Below are 25,494 nucleotides of genomic sequence, written 5' to 3'. Positions count from 1 at the left end.
TTCTGCTGAAACCCCTTCACCACGATCCTTGCTTTGTATCTCGGGGGGTTGCCGGCATCTCCCGGTTTCAAACTTGTACACCCACTTGTTTCGGAGTGCCCTCTTTCCTTTCGGCAACTCCACCAGTTCGTACGTATGGTTCTCATGCAGGGAATCCATCTCATCCTGCATGGCACTTAACCATTTGCGGTTGTGGGTGTCATCCTTCGCTTCTTCGAAGCTTTCTAGCTCCCCCTCATCGGTTAGCAGCACATGCTCTGCATCCGGAAATCTCCGGGGGGCCCTTCTCTCTCTTAGAGGATATCTCCGTCTCTGGGCTTCGGTAACCGGCTCCTCTATTTGCTCTTCATCCGAATCTGATTCGGGCTCTTGGCCGGTTCCGGTTTCAGCTTCCTCTACTTCTTCTTCTGCCGGTTCGATATCCTCACCGTAACCGGTTGGCTCCTCGAGTGCTAACCGGTCTCTTACCGGTTGGGTCTGTTCATTGTAGAGTCGATCCTTACCGGTCGACTCGGAGTTCATTATCTTCTTCTCCGACTCCCAGTCGACGAGCGTCTTGTCCTCCATGAAGATAATATCTCGACTCTGGAATACCTTATTGTCGACCAGGTCCCACACTCGGTATCCGAACTCATCGTCACCATAACTGAGGAATATGCATGGCCGGGTCTTTGGATCTAACTTTCCTCTCCGGTCCTTAGCTACATGCACGTACGCGAGACACCCGAATACCTTTAGATGCCGGTAGGACACTTCCTTACCGGTCTAGACTCTCTATGGCGTGTCTCCGTCCAAGGGTACTGAGGGTGATCTGTTTATCACATATGTCGCTGTCGACAGTGCATCAGCCCAAAACTTCTTGGGTAGTTTTGCATGCGCCAGCATACTCCGGACCCTCTCCATTATGGTCCGGTTCATCCTCTCGGCCAGCCCGTTTAGTTCCGGCGTCTTCGGCACGGTAAATTCGAGCCGAATTCCCTTCGAGCGGCAGTACTCCTTGAACTGCCCCCGGTATTCTCCGTTATCTGCTCGAACCGCCTTCAGCTTCCGACCGGTTTCTCTTTCCACTCTCACGTGGAGCTCTTTGAAGACGGATAGCACCTGATCCTTCGTCTTCAACGGTGTGGCCCACAGCTTCCGGCTATGGTCATCTATGAATGTCACGAAGTACTGCGCTCCGGCATGTGACTTCGTGTCTACTTGACACACATCCGTATGCACCAACTCCAGTGGTGCATTACGTCTCATCGGTGGCCTTGGTCGGAAGGAGGTCCAGTTTTGCTTACCGGCCAGACAATCAGTGCACTTCTCCAAGTGCACGTTCTTCACTGGAATGAGGTTGTCGTCTGCAAGCCTCTTCATCCCCTTCTCGCTGATATGACACAGCCTCTTGTGCCACAGCTCACCGGCAGTGTCGGATGCCACGTTCACTTCCTCGGGACATAACCGGGCATTCATGAGGTACAACGTGTTTACCTTCTGGGCCCGAGCCACAATCAGGCTCCCTTTGCTGAACTTCATGACACCGTTCCGGATGCTACCCGTGTAGCCTTCATCATCTAGCCGATAGGCTAATATCAGGTTCAGTCGAACCTCCGGAACGTGTCGGACATCCTTCAGCAACAACTTGCATCCGATTGGTGTTGACAGCCACACGTCTCATATGCCGACAATTCGGCATGTACCTTCATTCCCCATCCGGACACAGCCATGATCACCGGCTGAGTAGGATGAGAAGCATTTCCGGTTCGGGGTAAGGTGAAACGACGCCCCGGAGTCTACCACCCAGGTCATCTCGTCGCCGGCAAGGTTTATCTCACTCTCCTCGGTGATGAGCATAAACTCTTCTTCACTTGCCGCGATTGCCATCGTTCCCTTCCGGTCCGGCCCCCTCCAGTCTTTACCGTTCCGGTCCGAGGTCCGCTTCGAATCGGTACCGTCGGTTTCCTTGTCTTTTCGGAAATGCCGACAGTTCTTTTGGAAGTTTCCTGGCTTGCCGCAATAGAAGCAAGTAGGCCTCCCCCTTGACTTTGACCGTGTCAAGGCATCGCCATGGATCCAGCTAAAATCCAAACTATACTAGAGTGTCAAATTCCACGGTCGGTACGAGATGTACAATGTTTTCTAGGTTTTGCTAACTTCTACCATAAGTTTATACAGGATTACTCGAAGATTATTTTACCTCTCACACAACTTACGAAGAAGGGCCAAGCATTTCTTTGGTCCATCGAAGCAGATATGGCTTTTCGGCATCTTAAGAAAGCCTTTACATCAGCACCGATTCTAGCTCATGTGGATACAAGCAAACCATTCATCATGGAGGCCGACGCATCAGATTTCGCCCTCGGTAACATTCTTTCTCAACAAGGAGATAAAGAAGAGTTGCATCCGGTGGCTTTCCATTCGCGCAAATTTGATGTCGCAGAAATCAACTACGAAATACATGACAAAGAGTTATTAGCCATCGTGGATTCATTTGTGCAATGGCGGCATTTCTTAGAGGGCTCTCCACATCAGGTCATTGTCTTTAGCCATCATAAAAATCTTGCTTATTTTCAGAACGCTCATGTACTAAATCGATGGCAAGCTCGGTGGGCGCAATTCCTCACGCGTTTCGACTTCAAAATCACATATTGACTGGGGAAGCAGCAAGGAAAAGCAGATGCACTATCACGGTGGTCATATCTTGCACCTCGTCCTGGTGATGCAACATTTGATAATAAAAAACAAGTAATCTTGGGACCAACACGATTGCACACGACGCGGATTTTTCACACCCCGATGGATTCACGGATTACCGATGACATACGTGCAACCTTGAAGAGGGATAGTTTTGCTCAAGACATCCTGACGCACATTGATACTTCTCGGGCATCCTATTCTCAGTCTCAACAACCAGGTATTGACTACCAACAATTCGAATATCATGAGGGTTTGTTATTCTTTAAAAAGCGCGTATATGTCCCCGATTGCTCCTGTCGCCTTCAAATCGTCCAGCATTGTCACGACACCCATACGGCGGGACATTTCGGTAGTACTAAGACGTTGGAGCTAGTGCAACGATCTTTTTGGTGGCCCCACATGCCCCGTTTTGTCGACGACTACGTTCAGACCTGTGATGCTTGCTGCCGAGCAAAGATGCCACGACACCATCCATATGGCTTGTTGGAACCCTTACCGATTCCAAGTAAACCGTGGCACTCTATTTGTCTTGATTTTATCACAGATCAGCCGGTTTCAAAGGGGTTTGATGCTATCCTAACCGTCGTCGATCGATATACGAAGATGGCACATTTTGTGCCATGTACTAAAGTCATCACTAGCGAGGAAACCGCCGCCCTTGTTATGCGTGAGGTATTTCGGCATCATGGCCTCCCAAATAATATCATCAGTGACCGAGGACCGCAATTTGTCTCCAAATTTTGGTAGCATCTCTTCAAGATGCTCAAGGTCTCCTGCAACCTCTCCTCCGACTACCATCCTCAGACCGACGGGCATGCGGAACGAACAAACCAAACACTGGAGCAATATCTCCGGTGTTTCCTGAGTTATCAATAGGACGATTGGGCCGAGATTCTCCACTTTGCGGAGTTTGCGTATAATAATGCTATTCACTCCTCGACTCGGGTCTCCCCATTTTTCGCTTATACCGGTTCTCATCCTCGCTGGTCGGTAATCGACACCCCGGAGCTACCTACCAATCCTCGTGCCGGGGATCATTTGGAGAGACTACGCAAGATCCAGACAGATCTCTCGACTCATCTTCGTCATGCTCAACAAACGTAGAAGACTTACGCGGATCGTCATCGGCTTCCCTCCTCTTTTGCCATCGGAGATCGAGTATGGCTCTTACGTCGTCACGTCAAGATTACTCGACTGTGCGACAAGTTGGATTATTGACGACTCGGTCCTTTCCGTATTACGGGTAAGGTTAATGATGTCAAATTCCGCCTTGATCTCCCTCCGCAGCTTTAGATACATCCGGTTTTCCATTGTTCTCTTCTTGAACCTTATAAAGCAAACACCATTCCCGCTCGTGTTACACCACCGCCGCCCCCGCTGGAGTTGGACGTCGACCCAGAGTATGAAGTTGCTGCCATCCTCGATTCCAAACTTGTTCGCAACAAACTTTATTATTTTGTCGATTGGCTCGGTTATAGTCCAAGCGAACGTACTTGGGAACCCGTCGAGCATGTTGCCAATGCTCAAAATCTTCTTGCTGATTTCCACCGAAAGTATCCGAACAAACCCGGTCCGCAATCAGCGCCGACTCGTTCCACTCGTCGTCTTTAAGGGGGAGATAGTGTCATGATATGGCAAGACTCGAACCCATGACCTTATGCTACATGGGTCGAGATCTTACCATTAGACTATGAATTGTAATACGTAGGATATTATTTTCATTTATGTTTTATCATAGAAAATTGATGTATATTCCAGATCTCTCTGGAACATTCTAGAAGCTTCAGGATTATTCCTGAGAACACTATAAAAGAGGGCACTAGGCATTATGTTGAACCAAATTGGTTCAACGCCAGTCTTAAGCCTTTTAGCCATTTTGTACTTATCCTTCACATAAGATATTGGCTGTCATCATCATCTCTCTCTCTCTCTCTCATCCTCGCTATCTCTCCTTTCGCTTCTCTCTTTCTCTCTCTCTCTCGGGAGTCTTACACAGTCCCGTCCTATTAGTACTAATAGTATTGCTCTTCTTTAGTACTAATTCCATCTCTGCTTAGTACTATTCCTGACAGCGGTTACAACAGAGGCAACGACCTCTTTCTCTCTCTCTCTCTCTCTCTCTCTCTCTGTACATAGTTACACGCTCTCTCTCTCTCCTTGCACCAACAACAATGACAACCACACACAAAAAAGGGTTTGCCCTAAGTCATATTTATACTAATATGACTTTTCGGCTATTTACAAATATAACCTCGATGGACTCTCAGAGACATATTTACGAATATGTCTCTTCATCCAGAGAGCACTCCTCACCGGGTCTTCACCACCCGGCTCTCCGTAGCCGGGTACTCCTCATCCGGTTCTCACCGGGTCTGCACCATCCGGTCCTCCGTAGCCGGGTACTCCTCATCCGGTTCTCACCGGGTCTGTACCATCCGGCTCTCCGTAGCCGGGTACTCCTCATCCGGTTCTCACCGGGTCTGTACCATCCGGCTCTCCGTAGCCGGGTACTCCTCATCCGGTTCTCACCGGGTCTGCACCATCCGGCTCTCCGTAGCCGGGTACTCCTCTTCATCGGCACTGTTCTTCTCCCTTTCCATCCGGAGGGACCTGTCTCCCAACAAAAGTCTAGTCGACATCAACAAGGTCAAGTCTCTCCTCTCCGGAAAATTTGAGATGACGGACATGAAGGAGCTCCATTACTTCCTTGGCATCGAAGTAATTCAGATTCCAGCCGACATTATGATCTCTCAACGGCACTACATTCTCAACTTGTTATACAAGTTCCCAGATGACTGAGTGCAAATCGGTCGCTACGCCTCTCGATCGAAACCTCAACTAGATGTTGACTTCGGCACAGACGAGTGCGAGCCGACCCAATATCGTCAACTGATCGGGAGCCTCATCTATCTCACGATCACTCGACCCGACCTTAGCTATCTAGTCGGACTCCTCAACCAATTCATGCAAAAACCACGTGACATTCACTTGGATTGCGCTAAGCAAGTATTACGATACATGAGCGACACAATGGATTACAACGTTCTCTATGCATCGGCCACACCAATACGACTCGAAGGGTACACAGACGCGGACTGGGCAGGCTACAAAGCTGATCGACGATTGACCTCTGGATTTGTCTTCTCGCTCAGTAGCGGAGCAATATCTTGGAGTAGTAAGAAGTAGCCTACCGTCGCACTTTCGAGTACGGAGGCCGAATACAGGGGTGCAACCGTAGCCGCATGTGAAGCCGTATGGCTCAAGAGGATTTTGAAGGATCTGGGCGTCCCCATCAAGGATCTGACTCCCATTTACTGCAACAATATGAGCAGTATATATCTGGCTCGGAACCCGGTGTTCCACGAGCGCACAAAACACATCGAAATGCACTATCACTTCATTCGAGAGCGCGTACATGCCGGAGATGTCGACCTTCAACACATGAACACGAATCTTCAGACGACTGACATCTTCACCAAAGCCTTAGGAGCCGACAAGCTTCGGCAATTCATGTCAGACCTTGGATTGACGATCCCTGACTTGCCAAGCTTGAGGGGGAGTACAAGCGAGAACGGGATACTGTCCGAACCGGGTACGAGCCGAAGCGGACACTGGAGATCGTCCGAACCGGATACCAACCGAAGCAGACATCAATCGAAAGGAACCAACCCAAGTTGAGCTTGAGGGGGTGTGTTGAGAATCAAGCTCAACATAGCACAACGTGTGAACACACCTTTTGAGAATCTATGATTACTCATATGTCAAGAGTCACACCACTACTCTCTACACATTAACTATGTTTCATAGAATCATATTCTATGACACATAACTAATGAGTTACATATTCCCCATGACTATGAGTCTTCATATTCCCCAAGAGAGAGACTGGTTGTTCTAAGTTAATGAAGAGAGAGGGTGACTCTATATAAAGCACTCTCCTCATACTTCATACTAAGTCGGCTGTGACTCCTTATTATGCTACATTTTGTAATGCTTATTGTACTTGTGAAATATACACCTTCTTCGTGAGTATTCCTTTTTCTACCTATCTTGTGTTCTCTCATCTCTCCTCTAATTCCTCTCACACATACACATAACACACATCTCGTCCGCTACACAAGAATCATACCCGATTCTTTACAGTCTTAATACAAGGCAATAATGCCTATTGATTGTATCCAACCTAATCTCATTACCAATATGAGTAGTAATGCTCGTAGAGCCGTCACATTACTTCGCACTCGATCTCACAAGTTAGGTATCGAAGTTGCATCATGGCATCAAAATGTAATGAATTTGAAGGCATGTAAAGTATGTTATGAAGGCGTGGTGGAGGATGAACTTCACTTGCTCTTCACATGCTTAGCATAGAATGCAATTTGTTCAAGATATGATGACATATTAAGAGGGAGTGATAACTTGAGTGCCATACTTAAGACACCACCCAAAAGGTTGAGCTCATTTGTGTATGTCGTATTCACACATAAAGACTTTGTGTTTCAATGTATGAATACACCTTTTAGGAAGGGGACATGTATCAAGAACACGTGTATACTCTAGTTTGATAGGTCAAAAAATTGGCCTCTTTATGGACGATAAATTTTTTCTAAATTCTTGTCGTGCAATTAAAAGCCCCTTAGTTATGCCTCCCCTAATCACTTGGACAACTACACAATTCACAAAGGTAGAGCTACCCAAAGAGATATTGTTTTCGACAATATAGATATGGCTATTTTGATGTGTATAAAAAATATCCAGTATCCATCCAAAATGGTTTTCGTATTATATTGCAAATACAACTTCCATCTTCCATAATTAACGTGTTTGTCACTATCACAAATGATGCGTGAGCGTTTGTACAAGGAGAAGCTATAGAAAGATGGTTAGTTTAAAATCATAAAAATATGTATACTTGTCTATATGGTTTAGATGGCACCAAACAACATGTGTTCTGTCATGTGTAATACATGTGGTTTGTACATTATATATGTATTTTTAATGGTTAAAAAATGCATATATTAGCATATTTGTAGTGTAATCGATGGATGTCACATGATTATCATTATTCCATGTCATTTGGAAAAGAGATGCATATGCGTGGCATGTTTTCAAAGTACATTAAACGAAGGTTATATGTAAGGGAGATATTGTGTATAAGAAACAAGACACGTTTACCTATAAAATAAGAGAGATGCCCTTGTGCAATTTATAGCCTAGTATAGATTAAAAAAAGGGCAACTTATCGAAATTAACACGTTGGTGCACAATATAAAGAGGAGTCGATAGCATGGTCTTTTTTTAAGTTAATGAGCTAACAAATGTGTAAGACATGTTTACAAGAAGAAACTAAAGAAAGGATAAAAAGAAACATGATGGCGAGATTCTCACGCTTGATTGCAAGCTTATTCAAATCGCACACGAGCTTTTGAAAATGTGCTCTTTTGGGGAGATGATCATCCATGACACCTTAAATCTTGTATATTGACCATTCATTGACATTACCAATAATGTATTAATGTCAAACAACATTAAGGTAGTTCTCTTTAACGTTCTAAAAGCTAACTCTTTATTAATAATCCTTCTATACATAAATTCACGACCAGTCTATCGGGTGTCACGCCCTAACTCACGATACATAACTAACCTTAGTTCTAATTATGGTAGCATTGATTTATAATTGTCACAACCCTTAGGCCTACATTATGTCATTTGTATAAGGGAAATATATGGGTCATAGTATTGTTTAAAGTAGCTTTCCACATTGTAAAGGTTGAAAACGATACCATTGCCTCAAGGTACTATTAAGGAATATATGGGACAATGTAATGTCACGTGGTGCTAGTGAGACAACAATATAGGGACAACCAATTTTTAGCATGATATAGCATATGGCACATGATATGGCGACAAAAACTTGAGTTTGGTGGGTTCAAGATTATGCATGTGAGCAAAAAACGTTGGGATGTGGATGAAGTTTTGCAAGGTATGATTGAGAATGACGTGGTTGATTATGGGATGGAAGGGCATATGCAATTAGATGATTGTGGATGTATCAAATATATCATATGGTGTTATGAATTGGAGATGGGTTAGGTCATAAATAGGTCACGACGATGAAAATAACACTGTCAAAAATGGATGAACTTGGGTTAAAAGCTCACTTTCACGAAAAAAAACTCACATCCTAACTTAAGAACACGTACTCATCAAATGCAGGTATGCCGAGAAATAATTAGATATTATAAGAGAAATACAATTTTTGTAATATATGGAGAGGTAGGGTAGATAAAGGATCAAATCCATAAGCAAGTGAAAGATGAAACCCTTTTGAAAGGCACTTTGTGATGAGCTTATGCAATCCTTATTGTACCATCATAGTCTCTTTATATGGATGTAATGATCCAAGAAGAGTTCCACCACCATTCTTGAATAATTCCGAATGCCAAATTTAGCTTCTCAATTTGGATTTAGATGTCCTACTTGAATTATTATTATTTATGTATGTTGCACACAAATGTGCTATATGCTTATATAATGATTGTTTAGTCAGTTTTTATTAACAATTACCCTAAACCCTTGGTTCTTTGACCAATTTATCTATCAATATAATAAAGCGATCTTTAATAGAAATGTTTTAGTGTGCATGATGTCGAACTAAAGTTATACATATATTCTTTTTTCTAATGAATGCAACTTTAAACCAATTTATACACATATACTCCACCACCTTAATCGATACTAGAAAGTCCAAACCTCACTAGTACACCACCATGTTTATAAATTTGAAGTTTAGAATTTCAACAAAGTGAAATGCATATGTAACAATATGTGCCAAAGGGGCAATGGCTTCACTTCGTGTGTTTGGATGCAACTTTGGGTTGGCAAAAGCTACAAATGGTTAAGGTTGGCATGATAAATATCAATCTAATATATCAAAATAAGACAATTTGAATACTATATTGATGGAATTTGATCATGGAGGTTGTTGTCGGCGTTTGGAGTAAAAAGAAATAGACTATTGTTTAAACTTTTATGAACATGGCAAACGATGAAATATTGCAGATTTGGTTAAATGTTCAAGTAGAAATATTGTTAAAAGTCATTGATAGTTCCTTTTACAAGATTTGGGAGCTTTACAAAATGGCATTCTTGTTTGACATTTATTTAATGGGTCGTTGTACTTGAAACAATTTCATAAGATTTGCCAGCACAACTAGTTCACATAGAACTAGAATCCATTTTCATTGGAACTGTCGTTTAAATAGAGATAAAATAGGAGTTTTTTTATTCTTCACAGTAGAAAATCCTAGGCTCTTCTCAACCAAGTTTGTCGTCTTTCATTGAAGCTATTTACATGAAACATGGTTTTGTAAAAGAACACTCTTGCCCATAGTACGTAATATACTTGAATGCATTAGCAAACTTTTTTTTTCTTACGAATGCAAATGAATGCGTATGTTATCAAAACAGTCTTATGTTTTTCTTTACACTTTTTACCTTAAAAAAATTTACCTTATAATAAATAATGAATACAAAAGTATGGTATTTACTATACTTCGCAGGTGTTTACCATACTCAAATGATTGTAACATTCTCGAATGCAAAAATGCACGTATGGTACGTATGGTTCATACTATGCCCTGGCCCACTGAAACCAATAGAATCAAAGTTTGGTATGAAATATACAATTATCTTCGAAAGTTTTAGATTACAACGCACTTTGACCTTCCTTTTCGTATATAGTATGATCATACATCATATCGATGATTCTATGAACTTGATTCCACTTTATTCTTTTTTATCTCAACTTGTCATTTTTTAAAACTATCGATGTATGTATTTTGACTAGCACACTAACATTGTTTGATTCTTGTATCTTATCCTTTTATAGATTGCGTACAACAAGCTGTAATGATCTAGAGTCTACTCCGTTATTCTAATAATAAACTTTTATTGGAATGGTTTGGAGTATAAGTTTATTTAAAGTTTAGCCTGAAATTATTCCTTACTTTTCTACTTTTAGGTTCATAAACTGTTGAGCTAATTGCTTTTCTTCCCATTTTAAACTTATAGCTTCTCATGATATACGTATAAAAGATTATATTTACAACCGGGTGATTGGAACAAACAAAATCAATGTTTGTCTTCATGGATTGGGTTTTATTTTCAAGGTGTGGTTGTTGGAGCCCTATCACAAATGCATTATGCATCGGACAAGAGTGTCCAATCGCTTGATGTGTAATTCAAGTAATCATACAAGAGAGATAATAATTATAGCACTAATTAATCTAAACTAGCATTATATGTCCAAACTACGTTTAAAAAAATCAACGAGAAGAAATGTATGTGGATGAAGAGTAGTAAGTTTTACATGGAAACAAATAAATGAAATGATGAAGGCGTACCTACCGACCATGAGGTCACAAACACAAAGAAAAAGAGAGGAAAAACACGCAACATGGACGACCATTCTTTTCATTTCTTTTTATCACTTGTTATTAGCCTAGAGCCAACCATTCTGACAAATAATGTGGTTTTGTCACCGACAAAATATGACATCAACTTTTTTTTGCTTGTCTCTGTGTGTTGTATGAATAATAATGATTGCGTAGAGTTTAAACTTTTTTGTTTTCCATCTCCCATAACATGCAATTCTAAAACAAAAATTCAAGCCAATGAAATCACAAGAACTCATTGAGAAGAAAATCAATACGGAAACTTTTCTTTGTAAAGCAACATTGAAATGACAATGTGTGCATGTAGTGGGGCATACACATCTCTATCTCTACGTATGAAGCAAACACATGATTGAATCTTGAGTAGATAATAGTGACACCCAAACCAAACCGATCTTTGCATACCACACTTTTACACAAAATCTTCTCTTCACACCAAAAAAGCCTTGACCATTATCGCCTTTTCATTTGCGTACACGCCAAGTCCTTTTATGTGTATTTGTATCTTGCCATCGAAAACTTGTCTTTTCATATCTGGTATTTTGTGGGTGTGTTTGTTTGTCGCATGTAAACCTCCCACCTTCTGTAAGTATGCATTTCGTGACATTTGCTATCATGTTTTTGTTGCCTTCGTCCTTGCATTACCTCTTGGTAGGCCTCACTTACATAAACTTTTACAACACTTGGTTTTTTCTTTAAGTTGTGACCCATTATGATAATTGTACCTGTTCTTCATTTGGATGTATCTATCACCTGACCGTAGTCATGAATCTTTTGGTCCTTCCCCGACCACAACCTTGCATATAAGCTTGACCTAGATGTCGTCCTACCCACGCCTATAATGACATCAAAGAGTATTTCTGGTCAATCATAGAAACTCATTATGTGCCATCATCATGGCTATCCTCATATTCAAATAAGTGCCCAACCACTTCCAAAAGGACAAATTTAATTTAGACATAACTTTTGTTTTCCATGTTTGTATGCCAAAGTTTTTTGGGGTTATTATTTTGAATTGTGGCTTATAGAAGAAAGACCTATAAACATCCATATCTTATTGTTGATCTATTTGAAAATATTCACCTTTGAAATCCAGAAATAGATTTTATTCATAGCTTGTAAAGTTCATTCTTAATTCTCAAAGAAACTAAACCACGATCGTGCAAAATAATATTGTTTACATGTAGGCATAGCATCGCAATGGCATGTGACGTCTACATCGACATTAGATCATTGTGGATTTAGGTATTTACACTTGCCTTGATCACAAACTACACAAGGAATGATTATACAACAAAGGCAAACATAAAATTTGTTTGCAACTAATTCTTCACACAAGATCCATGACATGTAGATAGTGTGACCATCAAATTTTAGGATATACATGATAAATCTTTTGAATAGGTTCACATAACTAGCTATTTTTTGCAAACAAGGATTTATTAAGGTTCGAGAAACCTCCTTAATTTATATTCAAATGAATCCGCTTGTCATGTGCACAAACGTACTTTGAGAATACATACTCAACACGTGAACCTTTGCAAACTCCGACATGAAGTCAAAACCAAACAAATAAACGTAGTGAGCTTAATGTTAAGAACAAAATGACAAGCATAAGAATAAATTTCATAAGAACGTTGTTATATTGATCGCCTAATAAGCTACCTTATTATAAAATTTAGCTCAAATGTGAAGATCAAGAAAACTTAATCTTTATATACAAGTCATACTTCTAGTGAACCTTACAAAGATTATTCACACCCTTTTCTACCTACATTGTATAATGAAAGGAACAACCTAGCTATCAATATATAAATGAAATGACTAAGATATTTACGAAATATAATGACAAATTGAACCAGTATAGGATTAATGTCTACAAATTCTAGAAAACATATATAAAACTATCTTGTAATAATATTTAGCAGAAAATTGTAAGAAATTAAGCCATTTGATGTACCTATGCCAATATATAGGACTTATGTGCAATTAGCAATGCACATTAAATGCAACACACACACACATAGGTAGAGATAAATTCATACAAGGCACATCTAGTATAATTTGTTTCTTTGGCACGTTATTCAAACATTACAGGTTTATATATGTAAGTCTTTTATAAATGCTCTCCATCCATATTTTCTCTTGTCCTTATTAGGCATCATGTTCCATTGATGGTGATCCATGCTTACACCAAAGGATTGAGGTGTAGGATCTATCCTTATATGACTGTGAAATAATAAAATTTCACATTCATGTCGATTTGTATTTGCTTTCCTTTTCAAAATAAAGTTCTAGGCTAGCATTGATTCTCTTCCTTTATAGCTAATAAGTTTTACAATACATTGTCACCAATGTGTTTAAGTTGGTCCCTTTGAGAAGTTAGGAATCAAAATTGAAGTAAAAGTTGAGTCGATTAACTGTGGTGTCGAAGAGAGAAGATGACTTGGTTGGTTGGGATGCATTCACTAGAGACGTGTTTCATTTTTTCACTCACTCTGTGATGTGTTGCACAAAGAAAAATTAGAAATTAGAAATTAGAAAAAAATTTATCATCCATAAAGAGGTTAGTTTTTACCTATGGGACTAGAGTATACATGTGTAACTGTGTTCTTGATATGTGTCTCCTTCCTAAAAAGGGGTATTCGTACATTGAAACACAATGTCTCAAGCATACACATATGAGCTCAACCTTCTAGGTGGTGTCTTAAGTATGGCACTTAAGTCTTAATATTTTATCATATCTTGAACGAACTGCGCTATATGCCGAGCATGCGAAGAGCAAGTGACATTTATCCTCTACCATGCCTTCATTGCATGTTGTATATGCCTTCAAATTTGTTACATTTTGATACCATGATTCAACTTCAATACCTAGCTTGTAAGTTGTGAGATCTAGTGTGATGTAGTGTGAGGGCTTTATTACTACTCATATTGGTAATGAGATAAGGTTGGTTATGATCAATAGGCATTCTTGCCTTATATTGAGACCAACCTTATCTCATTACCAATTGGTGAATAGCGTCCCATTCGTAATGAGAGAGAGAGAGAGAGAGAGAGAACATCCAATTGGTGAGTAGCACATTTGTTCCATCTATGCTTTGGTGGTGGCGAAGGTATTTGAAGCTTTTACAATCTCAGGTGGCTCCTTATTATACATAATCTATAGTTTATCCTTATGGAATGCCTTTCTAAGCATTACATTTATTTTAGAGATATTGATCGTACTCAACTTACTATGAACGAAAATGAGACTCGCATCCTTTTGTATATATTCTAAAAGTATTTGCCATTTGGTAAGAGCACCATACTATATGTGTAGTGACACAAGCATGATGAAAACATTTCTAACAGAAATCTCTTCAATACTATCTTGTTGTACAAACTTACCAACTTTTGTCAAATTTATCTATGCAACCTAAAGAATTTGGGTGGGAGTGGAGGTTCTTGCGTAACACCAACGTGTTCTAGTGAAAGATTCTAGAATTCTATCTTCTATGTATGTACATGACATATCACCTTCTTATGGATGTGAGAAACTACAAGTGTGTATTCAGTTTGTACCTCTTCCATAGATTTCTAAATATGCTTGAGAGGCACCTTATGAAATGTTTTATTAAAGTCTAAAAAGCAACACTATAGCCATTAATCTTTCCAACAACTTTCTTCCCTTAGAACACAAAGAGTGAGATAATGATTGATTTGTGAAATGATATTTTCCAAAACTTTCTTGTCCATATGCCCTTTGGTTCTCTTCAACCCATGTTGTTTCCATTACACATCCCAAAAAACTTTTGCCATAAAAGAATAAAAATCGGTTGTCATAGTTGTTTATATTTTTATATCCTTTATGTTTTGATCAAGATTGTGCTCCAATCTTGGAACAGGCCATGTTGCAATGCAAGATTGAACAATACATGTATTTCCTTCTCCATTATGTTTGGGCTTGCTAACTTCAATATTTGTTCCTTGCGCAAGACTGACTTTCTTAAATCATTCAAATCTATGCTCAGTAGTAATGACGGAAGCATATATGAAAGAGAATGAGCCATAGCACATCATCTTGCCATATGGCTGTATAGGTTTTTACAATATGTACATAAATGCTATAAGAGTTACCATTACTATCAACACACCTCTAAAATACTAACTTGGTTGGCAATGAGCACATTATTGTATCCAAGATCATATTACATAAGTGAACCTTACGAATTAAGGGGAATTGGTTGAAAAAATGTCTATAAGAGAATTCTCATTGTCGTGCGCGATGGAACGAATAGATCAATAATTAATCATAAGTTACATTTAGTTATCTCTCTCTTCTCAGTCTCTCAGGTTGATGATCCTCATGGCTCAAGCCCTCTAATCTAACGTCTTCCCTTTCTCCAAAATTTACATAGTGCATTTGCTGTCTCTTGGCTAGAATATTTTCTCCTAGGTTTGTGGGTACGATAATACTACCTAAACGTTGATTTTAGATCATTCTCCAACATTTTAGAACCTGATACATTTTCATATAGATATTTTTCATGTAAAAACTATAGGGATTATATAAATGTACGGGATGTAGCTTTAGTTGGTTGTCCACATTGACGAAGAATTTATGAAGACAAAAAAATACAGCCAAATAACTGAAAGTGCCTTTCGATATTGTACCATTTTGTTTAGAACAGGAAAGGTTTGGCACAAAGTCGGCAGTTGAAATGTCAATTTAAATTCCAAAGCTTGCCACCCATGAATACAACCTAAAGTGAGTGAGCTGATCCCTTTAAATCATGCCACCAATATGTACCATTTATTCTCTAACATAATCATCTTGTTTATGCTCAACAGAAAAGGGAAGAAACCTTAGTGTTTGTCATTTATACTCATCTTTTTAATGCAATGCCATCATTTTCAAACTTCGGGTTGTGCAAAGTTAATTCGTAAACATATTTTTTCAGGAGAAAAGTGTGAGCAAACTGTTCATATACATGATCTCTGACTAAAAAGTCATGAATATCTTTTATGAGGAAGTTAATATTAGGCCCGTCGTTTATAGTCTGAAACCCATAACTGTAAGATTACAAAGCACAATCTTTATAGCTATAACATCGTTGTGTATACAAAATTGGTTTATTATCTAATTTCTTGTGGTAATATAAAAGTGATGCTTCCATATTGTGCCTTTAACAAATGGAAGTTAGATATATTTTACACAATATATCACCATAGTATGCATCTAAAAGCTAGATTCACATTATTTCTAGTTTAGAAATAATGTGGTATACCTTGTACATTTTTCACAATAATAGACACTTATCAATATGAAATAGGGATATGCACACATGTTTAAACAAAATATGTTTATGTGTATACTTTTATGAAAGAATAATATGTTTATGAATGTAGATTGTTTTTTAGTGTCACATACACACATATATAGTTTCATGATGGCTCAAATTAATGGATTGCTTACTTCTATTGTCAATGCATGTTACGTGTTGTTTCCAAATTATAGCTTTGTTTGTACAAGAGGGTCCTTTTTATATGGGCCACCAAGTGCGTAGGACTCCCTTTCAGAAGCTACCTAGACATTAGGTTGCCAATATTGATTGATGTATAATTTATATGTTATATGTTAGCCTAGTTAATGTCAATGTGAGTGGATCTCCATCTAACAATCGGCAACGGTTCGGTTTGAACCAAACTGAACCGTGAAACCGTGGCTTAACGGTTTAAACGGTTTGGTTTGGTTTCAACTGTCAAAAACCGAATCGAACCGTTGCCGATTGTGATCTCCATCTACCATTGGTCTCCATTTGCCATTGACTATCCTTAATGATCTATAAATTAGATTGAATTTCTCAACTTTTGCTAATTAACCAATGAATTGTCGGTCAAAGACATTATCCTACGTTAATCTTAGTTCATGTCATGCACATTCACATCCTCATAGTAGTAAGATTTTCTCAACTTTGTGATACATTCAAAATTCTAAGCATGACATTCTTGACAGACATATTGCCATTTTTCTTATCTTGTTTAATGAGTTTCATATCTCACTTTATTAGTGGAAGTTAATATAGAGATTTAGAATCATAGGAATGGGGTTCGAAATGTGCATCGAAAAACTTGCACACAACTTTCTAGAACCAGCCACCAAGGATGAAGAATAATACTTTTAATAACAAAGACGCAAGTGACGAAGTGAGGTTGAGGAAATCGGGGAATATCGATGGCTTGCTCATTAAAAAAAAATGTCAATCACATGTAATGTTATATGGTGTGGAGGGCCACAAAAGTTTATAAGATTAATCATTTGTGATTTGGTGGCCTAATAATTGATAATCTTTAAACGAAGATGTGGTCTGGGAGCTAGTAGAATCCAAGATATGGGTGGATTTGTGTGCTTATGGAGGAGGGTACCCTTCGTGGGTGCTTAAGAGTCAAACATAAAACTTCTGACATCAATGCTTTTTACAAAGGTTATATTAGGACACGGGAGCCATATAAGATCAAAGGACGGCTAATGTGTCGGTCAATATGAATTGTCCGAGTGTTATATAAGAGCAATTGTCGGAAAACATGAACACTTTTGTGGGTCATGTAAAAATGACACATGAGTCTGATCCCCGAAACAAAACCATGGGAATATATGGTCTTATTAAAATTTAAAGCAAAAAAAAAAACAAAAAAAAAAGTGAAAAAAAAAAACATTGTTATGAACGAAGAGGAGAGAGAGAAAGGTCGGTGGTTCGAGTCGCACCCAAAACCGTCCAATAAAAAATAAGAAGGCGGAAAAATAAAACAAAAAAAAAATGAGAGAGACAGAGAGGAAGAACGATAAGAAAAAAGGAAACGAAAATAAATACGAAACTAAATTTATTTGTTATTATTATTTTCTTTTTGAATGGGGGCACGTGCCGTGGCCACGTCAGCCTCGATTAAATGCTGGCGGCGGCGCGGTCGCCCGCCACGTCAGCACCGGCAATTTTATTACCATTTATTGCTTTTTGTGTTTTTGTTTTTGAGAAAAGAAAAAGAAAATATTGAAATTGATTATTTATTATTATTATTATTTCTGTATTATCAGTCAGAGAGTGATGTCAGCATTGTCGTCACACTTCTTTGTTTTTTCCCCTCCCCCTCCCCCACTTTTTCTTTATTTTATTTTATTTTATTTTTTATTTTTCTTTCTTTTGGGTTTCTTGTTTCATTAGCCAAAAAGCAAGTTCTCTAGTAGAGACACTCTCATATGTGTGTGTGTGTGTGTGAATGAATGTTACACGCGATACGCACCCTTGAATGTGTGTGCAAACAAATCGGACCAATTGATCGATAAAATACTACTATAGTGAAATGCTGGCCACGTGAATCCGGACACGATCTAATGGTGCCCGGGGGGGGGGGGGGGGGGGGGGGTGGGCTCGTCCTCATGGGCAGGATAAGTGAAGGAGAGCAAGCTGGAAAGAAAGAAACTATATATATTAATGTCTTCTAAGACCAAATTTGGCCCGTGAGACAATTGGTTATAATAATGGGATGTGTAAAGAGAGAGAGAGATGATCATTGATGATGATCTGTCATTGCCCTCTTGTGGACCAAGTAAAGAGTAAACATTACATGCACATGCTTTTTGAAGAACCCGTCTCACCTTTTAATATTCTCCCTCTTGAAACCCTCCATTGCTCTCATTGCCTCATCGAGATTTCGAATTCCCGAAAGCCGTTGGGGCCCCACCCCACATTTGGCTCGCCAAGTGCTCCTTCTGTATGTGTATTTAAACCCCCCGAAGAAGAATAGTGTTGCTCGCGGTGAGTTATTGTGATTTCATTACGAGAGCTTTTAAAGCTCCGCAACGACACGCTCTAGTTCATTTCGGCTTTTTAATTATTGGGTAGAATGTCTGCCTTAATCAATGAGGAGGTTTAAATTCCCTTGACCCCTAAGAGTATGAATGTATGTACAAATGCCTCGCTATTAAATAGAATATACATAAATAGAAAGACATATAATGACTCAGACCAATGGTTGGTGACCCAATTCCGTGGCTACCTCAATGGTGCCATATACACACTAGTGAAAGACAAAGAACAACTAGAATGGATAAGACTAATGTAGATATGAATCATGATAGTACACATTGGGAAAGTGTGCATGTGTGAATAGTGATTTTAATCTCGGTTCTACTTCAAATTTTGCCATTTTCACCCCACAATTGAAACTAGGAAGACTTCAACATGTACACGCATGGATGGTAAACAAATTATATCGTGATTGCGTTTTTAAAGTGAGCTCAATGCTTAGTGATTTGTGCTATATTATTCATAGTGGGTGATTTTTGATCGTTTTGCAAGGTTGGAGCTATTTTAATCTCGGTAACTTTTTTGGTTTCTTCAAGCTACATGTGTGGTGATATAACCATTCTTGGATTACTCTTAAACCAAAATTGGATCTCTTCACAAATAAAGAGATGGGAGGCATATGTATGTAAAAAGGCGACATAATATTATATTGTAACATTCGTCGAGGATGCTTGAGAACATCGCATAAGATTACAAAGCCAAAATTTAACATGTGCACTACTCAATAATCCATGGCAAGTGGATCATGACCTTTTATCTTGTGATGAGATCTGATGTGTTAAGTCTTACGAGCAGAGTATGAAAGGACTTACACTTGCTAAAGGCATTGAATATGCATTGGAAACGTCATCATAACAAGTTGCTCCCATCATGAGCAAGAGTGACCTAACGATATATTTATTACATCGAATGACTTTGGGGGCCGCATGTGCATTCTTATAACATATGACATCCTCAAGCATCACCAACATTGGGGCTGCACCATGTGGGGGGAATCAAACTTGCTTGCATTTGCTAGGTCTTTTACTAAAAACAAAGCAAAAATCATCAACTTTTTTAAGGGGCCAATCCTAGATTCATTTATAAGATGCCATTAGAGGAACTCGGGGCCCATGTGCGTTGTATTGGTTATTACATCCATGAGCAATGGGTCATGTAAGAGAACAAATGTCTGAATACTTAGGCTTTTCATAGAAACAAATGATGGCCTTTCGGGGGCCCAATCCTAGATTTATTGATAAGATGCCACTTAAAAGATGCAAATTATAAAAGAACTCGGATGAGCTAAAAACAAAAAGCTTGCACGGGTTTCTCCCCTAATGGATGCCATGGAAAAAGCGGAGAAAAGGAAAGGAGAGGAAAAGCAACAAACAAGGACAAATTAAAAGAGAAGAGAGAGTTCATGGTTCCGGATAAGTGACCAAGTGGAAGGCTATAATAATAAAAAAGGTTGGGCGGTTAAAAAGAAGCTATAGATGTTGTTGAGTTGTGTGAGGACTCCATCATAGAGTCTAAAAGCATTCTATCATTCTCTCTCTCTCCGTCTACAACTTGGCCTCTCCGTATCCATATCCGTCTCTGTCTCGCTCTTCAAGGAAAAAAACCGGTCTTTTCATATGTACCAAAACTCCTTCTGAATTGCCACGAGGCCTAATTCAAAAGGAACCTAGCTCTCATAGATCATACAAGTCTCCCATGGATGCCAATAAAACATATCAAAGTTAACTCGTGTGAACAATTACCTTTTGGGACTCCAAACTCTATACACTCACTCACTCTCCTCATAACTCCTCCTCCCCCCTTTCTCTATTTGTACTCTCTCGGCCTCGTAGATCATATCGGTCTCCCACGGTCGTTTAATACACACACACACTCTCCTCTCTCTCTCTTTGTGTCTCCATCTTTTTTGGTGTCCATAAAATTCCTTGACAAGCTTTTATTCTCTCTCCATTTAGATAGGGATCACATATGTATATGATCAACACAAAACAAAGGCCACATGGACGGAGGCACCATAAGCACCCTCACTCCTCAAACTTTCTTTAAAACAACACTGCCCCAAATTTAGATACTCCATCCAAGCTACACATCCAACACAAAGACCCCCAACCCCCCAAACACCCAAAACCAACACAAAAGACATGGAGAAGCCCCAATTGAGCTTCCAAGCACCCCCAAAGCAAAGGCCGATCTTGGCGCCTTCCGCGCCTGAAGTCGAGATGGGCACGGGCCACCGATGCGTGGAGACCGCCCCTGGCCATAACGGCATCGTGGGCAGCAAAATCCGGGCACCGAGAGAAGCTTCGTCGGGATCGGGGGCGAAACGAGGCTCGCATCCCAAGGCATTCCGGGGCGTGCGCATGCGGAGCTGGGGCAAGTGGGTCTCGGAGATCCGGCAACCGAAGAAGAGATCGCGCATATGGCTCGGCTCGTATTCGACACCCGAGGCCGCGGCGATCGCATACGACATGGCGCTATACTATCTCCGGGGGCCCCTCGCGGCCCTCAATTTCCCAGCTTCCATCCCGAGCCACGACCCCCCTCCTGACGTCTCCCCCCAAGAAGTGCAAAAGGCCGCGGTGGCCGCTGGCCTCGCGGCCGATAAAGGCCACTTCTTCTTTTGTCCGCCGCCCATCGCCCCCCCGCCCCAATCCTCAATATCTACTACAACTACTACATCATCATCATCATCATCATCATCATCTTCTTCTTCTTCTTCTTCGGATATTTCTTTATCGATCTCGAACTCGAGTGCTTCTCCAAGCATCTCGCCACGGCCTCGGTCTCCTCCTCCCGGAGGAATCCACCTGAATCTCAATGCCCTGCCAAATGGTGATTCGCCACTTGTCCTCGTAGCTTCTTCTTCTTCTTCTTCTTCGACGGTTTCACACCTGGGGGACGACCACCGGGGTGATGTCCGGACGGATGGATCATGTTCACACCCATGTGTGGTGGACACATCTACCAATCATAGGACACTTGGCATCGCGGGCGTTGCCACTTGGCCCGACAAATGCCTAAACCTGAATGAGGTGGCGACCGATCCGGATTCTGGTTTGGATCCGATCGATGTACCGGCCGCCGCGAGGAATCCACACTTATCTCAAAGATTCAATTTGAATCAATGTGCTTACCAATGAATCGGATCCTCTTCGCCATTACCAAACAAAATTTGTTCTTCTTTGTTGGTTGTTCTTGGCACCAAATTTTTCTTTGTACAATCTTTAACCTCCTTAACCCACTAATATGACACTACTCATCAATGATTCTTAACACATGTTATTATTGTTTTCTTTTGTTGTTTGGGTGTTCTTGTTGGCCATGGAAATGAAACACCAATGACATAATGCCACACAATCCAACATCTCGGGAAACTGAAAAAGGTCTCCCTCAACTTGGCTCTGGAGAGTTCCGATCAAATTCATTTCGTCCCAGAGGGATGCGTGTAAGTTTTCGTAGAGAAACTTGTATCACTAGTAAAGAAAACAATTCTCACCCTGAAGAGGTCTTGGTTCAAAATTTCAATCCTAACTCGAGCAAAGTGTAAACCGTCGAATGGGTTTTTGTGACATGCCATCAAGTTTCTTGAAATTTTGATCAACCTTATTTGGTGAATGAGTGCATTGCTATCTCAAACACCTGAATTGTTATCTCTCAAACACTTGGATTGGGGTTAGGCAATACCTTACCCTACCTTATCTAAGCAATGCCAACACCTTTCCCATTGGTTGAAATATCACATGTAAACATTTAATGGCACTTGCTTTTATTGTTTCATATCGTGTAATTAAACATCTTTTCCCATCACTGGAAACTTTGAATAATGTTTTCATCGGTAGAGGGCATGTTTTTGCAAACACTACTTGTATCCAATACATTATTTTCCTTCTTGACAAAGCCAACAATTCCTACATGTTTTTTTTGCAAACACTACTTGTATCCAATACACTATTTTCCTTCTTGACAAAGCCAACGTTCCCTACATTTTGTACCTAGCGTCTCCAATTTTGCAAGCCTAGAGAAAAGGGATATGATTGTGGCAGTAAATGTAGTGTATTTCAAGAACTAGTGTTCACAATTCTTTTACCATTTTCTCTTATTATTATTATTACGTGGCCACTACCCATGAATTTGCATGCCATGGTTCACTATGCATCAAGGTACATATTTCATGAAGTAGCTAGGCCACATAGAGCCACATAGAGACACGTGACAAATCCAGTTGACTACCATACCACCCCATCATGATGCCTCATCCATAACAATATCTTTCTAGGCTATTGCCACAATAACCAATACAATCAAGATGTGCCTATAACCCCCCTCTAATCCAATGGTTGGTATGATCATTGATATAGTTGATTGGGCATGGATGCGTTTCATCTTCACTTTGGGAACTCTAGGCTTCCTTTAGTAGTAGTCAATGCATTAATTTATAAATTTTTCTTCTTCTCATTTTGGCAACATTTATTTCTTATTGGCTAGATCATGATACAGTGGTGTATCAAGATCAATTTAAAGCTTTACAATATGATACACATTGTTCTATCAAACATATTTGACAAGACACAATTGCAACTTTCTGGGCTATTCATTTGGTTCATTTTTCTACGTCAAACTTTTGCTTTACTAACCTCAATCTACCTAAAATCAATAATTTCACTCGTTTTACTGATGGTCGGTTGCATCCTTCAATACATTTTGTCGAATCACAAATATGGAATTGCTTTTCTGGCCTCCCATATTTTTTTAACATGCCATTGTCATAGCAATGTACAACAACTATTGCGGTTACCCTTTGCTAGAAAAATAAATTGATTATTAAAGCCCACACTTTAAACTTACTCTACTTGGTTCAAGCACGATGATTGATGTTACAATTATGTGCGCTTGGCCCATTTGTAGCTAGACGAAACTATAACAAAATGATAAGGAACACGTCAAAAGTTTATAGTGTCAGATCTCATACAATGAAATAGCTACTTAATGTCGAAATGACATTAACTACAAAGATGGAGGAAATGTTAAGGGTCATTGTAAAAAGCTTGGGGAGGTTACCAAATTCAATGTTGACGATGACAACTAAGAGAACCAACTACAACTAGCATTAGAGGATTGTGATGATTTGAGTCAATTGTTGCTATGATGACTTAAAAAAGGCTCCACGACTAGGGATATTTGTGATATCATTTGACATTAAGACACATGCAATAATACGTAGGATATTTTTTTCTGAGTGCAACCTATGATTCCTAGTTCTTCGTGAAGTGAAACCTCATGAAGATGTTGTCCAAAGTGCCAATGACGTTCCAATTATCTTTAAAAAGGCAAGCAATAAGTTGCTTCATACAATTCGACCATAAACATATTGCAACATTTGGTGCATTTTGTTAAGCATGGGTTGGACACTTGTCCCTAAAGGCTAAATAGGTGAGGAAGATACTAAAATAAGGTGAAGAGAACCTTAGGAGCAAAAGCAAATAAAAAGGTCATAATCCTAAAGTGTAAAATCTATTTGTATAAGGAGACACAGTAAGCTTTTTTACTTCTACATTCCCTTCTTGTATTAACTAGAGCACTCTCTCTCTCTCTCTTTTCCTTAATGACTCTCATTCTTTATAAGCTTTGTGATTGAGGTATAAAATGGTTGTTTGTTGGTATTATCTTCTTGACATCAGTGTAATTCTTTGTCCTATGGGCCAATATTGGGTTTCTATGGACGCTAAAAATATCTATGTATCTATTTAATTTAACTAATTAAGTGCATTTTTAAGACTCAAAGTGTGTATAAGCAATAAGGAAAAAATTGTTATTTTGGAGTAATGCTATTCATTATGTGCATCACTCGAAAGCTTTACTCAAAAGCTTTGCTTGTGAATATGATGATTAAAGGATTGCTATTAGGACTAGAACCATGGGAACAAATGTTGATGTACAAATTTCAAAGGTTTTGTCCCACAATGGATGGAGATTGGAAGCCCAATATTCGTTGGAGTTTTGTGGAAGACATCAAGATATTCATTTCTACAAAATGAGAAGACAGATTTGCCCGGATGTCTCTCTAGATTTAGTTAAGTGATCTCCAAAAATAGAAGTTGAATTCTATAGACAACACTTGATTTGGAATTTGATTTTTAGTTCACATACGAGATGCACAAGGGCAGAATTAGATTGAGGGCTAGCACAATCTATAGCTGCTTGGACAATATCTATTTCCCGATCAACAAATCGAAGAGCGGTAGTGCTTGATAAGATAAGGGGTGGAAAGACAATGTTTTTTGCGACACAAAGCCATCTTTTCTAATGCACATAAGCAATTTGAACCTTCTACACAAGTGGATAAGCTTCACTCCATTGAATGTTTTGATTGGAGTAAAGTGCGTAAATTGAGGAAGAAGTTTTTTGACTTTTGATGTACATGATGATGGTAGGTTAAATTGTATACATACAGAAACTGATTTGTTTCGTGTTTGTTTGCAAAAATAAGTGATGGTGGTGGCAAATGATAG

At 39.6% G+C, this 25,494-nt stretch overlaps 1 protein-coding gene across 1 annotated transcript; it reads left to right on the top strand.

The window, feature by feature from the left end:
* Window positions 1-20,797: 20,797 nt before the first annotated feature.
* On the top strand, window positions 20,798-22,487 carry LOC147857412 (uncharacterized). Its single transcript, XM_087328644.1, has one exon. The coding sequence runs from the start codon at window positions 21,127-21,129 to the stop codon at window positions 22,123-22,125; it is 999 nt and encodes a 332-aa protein (XP_087184770.1). The 5' UTR covers window positions 20,798-21,126; the 3' UTR covers window positions 22,126-22,487.
* Window positions 22,488-25,494: the final 3,007 nt, after the last annotated feature.

This window comes from Azolla caroliniana, unplaced genomic scaffold, assembly GCF_043228905.1.
Source record: "Azolla caroliniana isolate FFs.n. ecotype wild unplaced genomic scaffold, voAzoCaro1.0.p SCAF_12, whole genome shotgun sequence".
In the NCBI taxonomy this organism is placed as follows: domain Eukaryota; kingdom Viridiplantae; phylum Streptophyta; class Polypodiopsida; order Salviniales; family Salviniaceae; genus Azolla; species Azolla caroliniana.
The sequence above is the reverse complement of the archived record's forward strand: the minus strand, read 5'-3'. Positions and strand labels throughout refer to the sequence as shown.